Source organism: Miscanthus floridulus, chromosome 15, assembly GCF_019320115.1.
Source record: "Miscanthus floridulus cultivar M001 chromosome 15, ASM1932011v1, whole genome shotgun sequence".
Lineage (NCBI taxonomy): Eukaryota > Viridiplantae > Streptophyta > Magnoliopsida > Poales > Poaceae > Miscanthus > Miscanthus floridulus.
This window is the reverse complement of record NC_089594.1, coordinates 65705231-65713877: the sequence shown is the minus strand read 5'-3', so window position 1 is coordinate 65713877 and position 8647 is coordinate 65705231. Positions and strand designations below refer to the sequence as shown.

Genomic DNA, 8647 nt, shown 5'->3' with positions numbered 1-8647 from the left:
TGAGTACTTTGTGATGAGGTGATGGTTAGTGTTGTTAGAGCTTGGTTTAGCTATTAATAAAATGTGTTTAAGTACATAAAATGTGCTAGGTTTGGTAGTTGAGCCCTTGGGTGTGGTCACCACGCCCATGTTGTCGTGTGGACCACGCAGCACGGTGGTCGGCTGTGGATGTCCACGTGTTGGCTGGTCCTAGCCTAGCTGTGGTCTGGCGGGTCATGTGCTGCTGTCGCGCTCGGTTGCGCCACTGCCCGGCCTTGCCCCGCCCTGTTACACATGATCACAGCTGCTTGTCTCACCTAACCCCCCCCCCTTCTGGCTCCTATGTCTGGCTTAAGGACATGATGAGCCCGTGCACGGCTCCTCGCTCGCTCTCGCGCTCCTCTGCCTAGCCTCCCTCTCTCTCTCCTCGCGCATGCCCTTGCTCTCTCCCTCGTGCCCTGCTCTCACAAGCTCCCTCTCCTATTCTCCCTGCTCCAATGCTCGGTCACCGTGGCTAGAGACCACCGGAGCAAACACTGATGCTGGGCCGTTGTCGCTACCACCATGGGCGCGAGTGGCCAGCTGGTCGCCTGCCACCCCTGGCCTGGTCGTGGGCCCTTGCGTGCATGCGCGAGTGCGCCCAAGTCCCTGCATTGCCCCGCGCCGCCCCACCTCCGTTACCACGCCCTGTAGCACCCCTGCCATAGCTGAGCCACCATCGCCCAGCGGCTGCCTGCGTGTGTGCATGGCTAGGGTGCCACGGGCCGCCCCTTGCCATGTTGTTGGTGCCTGCGAGCATGGCTGGATCTACTGCTGCTCTGGTGTCACCAGGCAACCACCCCTCCAGCGAGAATCGACCGGAGCCCATCCTTCCTCTGCTCCTCTGCTTCACCAAACGAAGGAGAAGGGTGAGAAAAATATAATAGTAACTTTCCAGGGTTCCCAATGCAAAATCGTGACTCACATGAATAGTGTTCTTGTACTGTAGGTTAGTTTTGAGAAAGTTCAAGGGTGGTTTTGCAAAAGTGCATGAGGAGCGGGGGCCTGCTGGGCCACTTGGGCCGTTGGCCGGCGCTCTGGCCGCTTGGGCCTCGGCTCCACGTGGGCCGCAGCCAGACACGGGCCACTGCCGCGGGCGTGCCCGGTGGGCCGTCGGTCTTCGCCATGGGCCACGTCACGTAAGATGTGCCACGCGCGTGGGCTGCGCCTAGGTTGCGCCACGCTGGGCCAGTTCTGGCTTTTCCTTTTTAGAATGAATTAGAAATAGATTGTTAATTTTATTTCTGAGCGAATCTCTGGTAAATATTATAAAATCGCATAGATGTCCAAAAATAGTAAAACCAATTTTGTTAGGATCCTAAAATCATGGTCTATCTGCCAGTATATTTTATTCACATAGTTTTATAATATTTTTAGAAGCTATATAATTAATTTGAGATACTTAATATTGTCAAAATATAAACTAGTAGGAATTGTTGTGATAAATTGGTGATAGTGATGGCTCTAAAATTTTTATAGTAGGTTCCTAGCAATATTAGGTGCTCACTGTAATTTTTGTAGCTCCATAGGAATTAATTTGTTAAGGTAAATAAATGAGCACTAGTACAAAAATATATATTTAATCAATCAAATGTCAAAATTAATTGGGGGTTTGTAGAACGAAAACATTTTCTAGGAACGAGCCTTACTTGACGACGTTTGTACATAGACTAGCACGTTAGAGCTATCTTGTTAGCTTGTGAGGTGTAATCAAATTTCTAAGAGTTTTGGCTATCGTTGATTATTTACATCTATGCGTTGCATCCACGTATATCATAATAGGAACAACGATGGACCGTGGAGACGACAGGAGTAGCAGAAAAGATGGTGCCTTGGTGATCGTGTCACCATGATGGGATGCTAACTTTTGGTTATATCTTATCCAGGCAAGCCTCGGTGCATAACCCCTATTATTCTGCACTTTAATTTATGCTTGTGCATTAAGTTTAAGGAGTTGAATGAAACCCACTTGCATATATATATCCTTACCCTATGAGTTTTACTGGTATGATAGGATCATGTAGATTGCTATGCTACATGACTTCGGTAGAAGTCGAGTGATTGCCGGTCACTCACGAGAGATAGGAAAGATATTATTATTGCTATTATATTATTATCACCTAGAAAATATATAAGAATGATAATTGGAGACCAGGTGGAATGGTACGTTGGATCTAGACTTGGTTTGGTATTCGAGCAAAGCTCGGGTTGCACTTGTTCTGCCTGTGTCGGTTAAGGACGTGCCATTGCAATGGATTGTAGTTAGGTCACAGACTTATTATCCTAAACACATATTTGTGTATGGGCATGGGAAGGCTCATTGTTCTGTTGTCATGGGTTCTGGCTCTTTCTGGACCAACTGATTGGAGGCGGGAATGGTGTAGGTCTAAGCATCGCACTGAGTCTGGGACTCAGGAGCGGGGGCTTGGAGTCCAAGTTTGGACAGGGATCTAGACCCTGTGACTGGAGGGTAGTGGTTGGTCCTGCTTGTGCCTGGGGTACAAGTGGGGCATGTGTTTCAGGGTACCCAGCTAGGATACATTGGTTCGCGAATCACCGGGTGATCCGGTATGACTTATCTATAGTCTAGCACCGTAGTAAGAACTAGAAAATGAAAGATGGTAAAATGATTCTGATTGCTTACCACCTGCTTGAAAGTAGCATAGGTGCTTACATAGAATGGTTAGTTAATAAACTAATGGTGACTGCTAATAAAATTGAATATAAGGACGTACGTTTAGTAATGCTCCTGCGGATGCATGAAATCCACAAGCCAGATAGCCTTGCATATTCCTTGGAGTCTTTTATTTCCTCCTGTCAGGTAAGTCTTGCTGAGTACAATTGAGTACTTAGGGTTTTATTTTCTCTGGTTGCAGGAGACAGACAGATGCTAGAGCTGACTCTTATGTGTGGATCCCTCCTAGTGGGCTTAGAGAGGATTCCTTTATGCTATAATCATAGTTTTATTTATAACTATCACTAAATGTTTTTATAAATAGAAGTGTTATGATCTATTGTCATAGTTTATATATCAATGCTTCATCATGTCTTGAATAGATATTTATTTCCGTTGTAACTCTGATCACATGTTTATATTCCACTGTTAAATTAAATTGTTCATAACTCTGATAATATGATCATATTCTGCTATTATAAACAATGAATATTATACTCTGATATTGCATGGAAAGTGATGTAAGAAATGGCTAAAATGTTGTAAGCTTTATTCTCTCATTTGTGATCCTGATGGAAAAATGTGGATTTTTGGGTTCTCCCTTGGGGTGTGCTCGATGGAACTACGTAATTTTGTGTCCTCTCTTGAGTACTCAGTGTCTAATGGTAGACAAGTACTCCTGGGAGACATTAGATTAAGCGGTTCTACCACAATAACTTTCTAAAACATAAAGTTTCATGAACAAGTCATGTACTCGCCAATCAATGTAATAATGATAATTCAAGGAACTGAATAACACTTTATTTAACACTCATAAACGTAACATGTTACATAATCATCTTCTACTCACACTAATTCAGCCATGGAGGTATCTAATACCGATCGCACTTGTGTGTGCCTCATGCTTTGGTCGTGGAAGAGGCTTCGTCAATGGAAGAGGCTTCATCAACCTTTTGTTTAGTAGTCGTTCGTTAGTACCAGTTTCACTATCTGGTTAGGGTACTTTGATCTCATTTCATTGGAGCTCGGACCAAAGTAGTAGTTTTATAGTTTAAGCATGGTGCTTAGACTATAGAGTACCTGTGGATATAGCTAGGCCTCTAGATAGATTGTGGTAGTTGGCAAGTTGGGACAGCCTTGTCCATCCTTTGTATTCCACCACGATAGGTCTAGTTATTAAATCATACGGCTCGTGGTATACCTTGTCTAATTAACCCTCCTAGTTGGTAGGCAGGCTGTGCCCCAAAGTACTAAGGAATTCCTCCTAATCACTTGTTTACCTTTGTTACTTAAGATAGTTGCTCGCTCTCCCACTTAGCTATCCTACCTCTAGTTTAGCTTGCTTGCTTGTTAACCATTCACTACACCCTCTCACTTAGCTATCCTACCTCTAGTTTAGCTTGCTTGCTTGTTAACCATTCACTACACCCATCCATTTACAACATCACCCACCATTCCACTCACCCACCTCGGCTAAGGACTCTCTTTTCCTTTAGCAACTCTAATGACCAACTAAACTCACAGCCTCCCGCCTTCCATTGGGAAAGTATAAATTCGACACTCGGTTCTCACCGAGCAAAGTGCTACACGATAGTTCTATGCGCTTTATGGAATTTCTCCTATAGACATATGAACTATCAACAACTAGCAAGATGCACCTTAAGCAAAAGTTATTTTTTGCACAAGATGCAAGATGGAGGAAAGGTGTTGGATCACCTTTCACAATTTAAAGAGATCATTGCTGATCTTGAAAAATGGAGGTAAAATATGGTGAAGAGGACCTTAGTCATATTCTTTTGTCTTCCCTACCTTGTTCATATTCAAATTTCAGATCTACTATACTATATAGTCGTGATACTCTCACCCTAAATGAAGTTTATGAAGCCTTGCATGCCAAGGAAAAGGTGAAAGAAATTGTATCTGCTAGTTCAACTTCACAAGCAAAAGGCTTGTTCGTTCACTGAAAGCCCTAGTTAGGTTTTGGATAATTGATTAAACCTAGGACTAACCTTTGATCTAGGTGTGTAAATTAGATAAGGTGGTCCAACCCAAGTGGTGAAGCTAAATGATGGCCATGGTGAAGGTGATGGTCACAAAAGAGATGATCAAGTGCTTCACATTTGGAAAAGAAGAAAGAGAAAAACAAAAATGGGCTCAAGGCAGAGGTATAATGATAGGAGCCATTTTTTGTTTGCACTCAAGACACCATAGAGGGTGTGAGTGATTTAGGATCGATAGTCGTTCTATAAAGAGGGAAAATCTTTGGCTAAGCGGTTTATCGAGTGCCACTAGGTGACATGATTCATGCATTGCATTTAGGAACCTAGTGTGCTAACTTCTAACCCTTGTAAAATACTTTGAAAAATTCTAACACACGTGCACACAAGTTTTAAACTTTGTGGTTAGCAAGTTGGAAGCAAGGATGAAGTGGTGGTGGACATAGAAAAAGAAAAGGAGCTGAAAGTCCACGATCGGACGTTAGCCACGGGGTGACCGAACTCACCCCAGCACGTCCGGTCAATTATAGCGAGGTAACATACCGTTGGCCAAGAATGCAGGGAACACAATTAGACATTGGACCTCACGCAGGGTCATGTCCGGTCATGCATAGCAATGGAAGCGCAGTGCTCAATGGTGTGACTGGACATAGGAGCAGTAAAGTGATTGAACGTGCAGGAGTAAAGCAAATACGCTGACGTACACTGACTTTGCGCACACAGAGAGGAGGCCAGTGAAGATCAGATGCCGCGGTGCATCAAGTCATGTTTAATTAGGCACATCCGGTCAGCTTTTATCAGCTCTAGAACCTTTCTGGGGTTGATCTAACGCTGAGGGGCTTGGAGTTCGGTCACTAGAGCGGTGCGTCCGGTCACTTGTTGACTATGGCATTGAACGTTAAGTGACCATTGGCATCCGATGGCTAAGGTTCAAAGCTTGGCCACATGGTGGCCATCCGTGTACCGGATGTAGGCCATCGGACGCTAGGCTGTGTCCGGTCAGTAGAGTCCAGTCACCCCGAGAGTGCCCAATGGCTCTTTGAGTCTTGGGGCTCTATAAATAGGAAGGTACCGGCTTGGGGCTCACTCTCTTGGCACTTTGACATACTTGACATCCTTGTGAGCATAAGAAAACACATCTCACTCATCTCCATCATTGATTCATCATCATAGTAAGATTGGGAGTAATTCCAAGTGCATTTGCTTGAGTGATTGCATCTAGTGGTACATGGGGATCGTTGTGGCTGCAGATTTCTTGTTACTCTTGGTGGTAGCCACCACCTAGATGTCTTGGAGTAGCGGAGGAGCTTTGGCATGTGTTGGTGATTGTTCGTGGCTAGCTTTGGTGTTTGTGAGGGGTATTGCACCTTCCTCGGTGAAGAGCCGCAAAGTAGCTCTAGTATATTGCTCGTGTCATTGAGTTACCTCAATTGTGGGTAGGTTCTTGCAGTGCCTCTTGTGGTGGGCTAGGTGTGTGATACCTATTAGCCGCCGAGCCACCAAGTGTTGGTCAACACAACGAGGACTAGTGTGCCGGCAAGCACATAAACATCAGGAGAAAAATCATGTGTTACTCTTGTGATTGGATTTCTCCCAGTGATTGGTTGTCACCATATTGTGATTGGTTCACTCCTCTATATGGCGGTATAATCACCCTACTCACCCCTTTACATTCATTGCAAACTAGTTGTAGCAAGCTCTTTAGTGTAACTAGTTTTGAGAGCTTGCTTGGTAGTTTAGTTTCATCTAGTGGAGCTCTTTAGTGTAGCCTTGTTGAGAGCTCTTAGTGAGTAGTGACTTAGCCTCTTGTGTGATTAGTGATCATAGAAACTAGAGTTGTTAGGTAGGTGGCTTGCAACCCTTGTAGAGCTAGAGAAAGTTTGCATTTCGTCGTTTGTTTTACTAATCAAATTGCTCTAGTGTAATTATAGAATTTCAAGTAGGCTATTCGCCCCCTCTAGCCATATTAGGACCTTTCAAGTCGTATCATAGCCGTGGTCATCATTTGATTGAAAGCTTAATAACCTCGGTGTCAAAAGATGGTTTAAGTTATGTTCAACCATGTGGGGGCAAACCATCATTCTTTGATGGTACATGCTATGATTATTGGAAGAGAAAGATGAAGATGTATCTTGGTTCAATCAATGATCAAGTGTAGGATGTAACCAAGAATGACTATGCTATTATTGACCCTGGCAATCTCACCAACCAAGACAAGGCAAATAAGCAATGCAATGCAATGGCTCTCAACACCATCTACAATGCCATTGATTCAAAGGTGTTTGAGCAAATCAAGGACCTTGATAGAGCTAGTTAGGTGTGGAAGAGATTAGAGGAGACCTATGAAGGCACACCGGCGGTGAAGAGTGCCAAGCTATACATTCTCAAGGACAAGTTGACAAGCTTCAAGATGAAGGATGATCAGAGCATTCTGAAGATGTTCCATAGATTGCAAGTGATTGTTAATGACTTGAAGGCCTTGGGAGAGAAGATCAAAGATGATGATGTGTCTCATTGGTTCTTGATGTGCTTACCTCCAAGATTTGAGATGTTGAGACTGCTCATCATAAGAGGAGGATTGAAGGAGTTTACCTCTAACCAAGTACTAGGTGATGTCATGACACAAGAGACATACCATGTGGAAAGGGAGAGGGTTGACAAGGATGATAAGAAGGAAGATGAAGATAAGAAGAAGAAGAAGAAGAAGAAGAGTGTAGCATGCAAGGCTAGCTCATCATTCAAGAACAAGGGCAAGTCCAAGAAAGAATCAAGTGATGATGAAGATGCTAGTGACATTGATGATGAAGCTATGGCTCTCTTTGTGCGCAAGTTTAGAAGATTCATGGATAAGAAGGGCTATGGTGCAAGAAAGAGAAGAGACAACAACAAGAGCAAAGAATATGTGAGAAAATGCTATAATTAAGGGAGCCTGGACCATGTTGTAGCAAAAGAAGGAGAAGAAAGAGAAGAAGGAGAAAAAGATGACCTTCCAAAAGAAGAAGGGTGGTGGCTATGTGGTGACATGGGATAGTGATGCTTCTTCGGAGGATGATGACTCAAGTGATGATGACAAGAAGTCCAAGAAGAAAGCACTTGCAAGCATAGCCATCAACAACAAGCCTTCTATCTTTGACACTTCATCAACTTGCCTCATGGCAAAGTCCACCAAGGTAAAATATGATGAAAGTTATGATGATGCTTATGAAAGTGATGATTGTAGGAGTGATGATGATGAGGAGGAGGAGGAGAACTCTAAGGAGTCTCTCATGGACATGTTGGAAAATACCCACACATATCTTGAGATGAAGAGAAAGGAGTGCAAAGAATTGTGGAAAGAGCTCAAATCTCTCAAGTGATCCTTTGATGAGCTCAATGCTTCTCATAAGAGTCTTAGGGAAGACCATGGGGAGCTTGGCAATGCTCACACTAAGCTTGAAAGAGCTCACTCCTCTCTCCTCAAGCAAGTCAAGAAGGAGGAAGCCAAAAAGGAGCAAGTGATTGTGTCTTATGATGTGGGATTAACATGTGATATTCTTGATGAATCTTTTTATAAGCCCATTGTTGTTGCTCCCACTAACCCCTCTTGTAGCACTACCACTTCTACTTCATCTTTGAGTGATGGTTTCACTTGTGATACCTGACGAATGGTGGAAAATGAGACCCTCAAGAAGGAGGTGAATGAGCTCACTTGTGCCTTAGGCAATGCCTATGGTGGAGATGCCCACTTGCTAAAGTGCTTGGGTAGTCAAATGTTTTCTCTCAATAAAGAGGGATTAGGCTATACCCTCAAGAAAGGCAAGGCGGCCTTTGTCACTCCCAAAGCTAGTTTTGTGAAGGGCAATGGTCGGTTTTGCAATAGATGCAAGCAAGTTAGGCATATATATGAGCAATATTGCAAAACTAACAAGAACAACCAACCTAATGTATCCTCAGTTAGATTTTATTATTGTTACATGCT

General features: G+C 43.7%; 1 protein-coding gene across 1 annotated transcript; it reads left to right on the top strand.

Annotated features, from left to right (window-relative positions):
* Positions 1–7498: 7498 nt before the first annotated feature.
* LOC136507567 (uncharacterized) lies at positions 7499–8045 on the top strand. The gene is made up of 2 exons (XM_066502248.1): positions 7499–7591; positions 7635–8045. Exons 1-2 carry the CDS (start codon positions 7499–7501, stop codon positions 8043–8045), a joined length of 504 nt encoding a protein of 167 aa, XP_066358345.1.
* Positions 8046–8647: the final 602 nt, after the last annotated feature.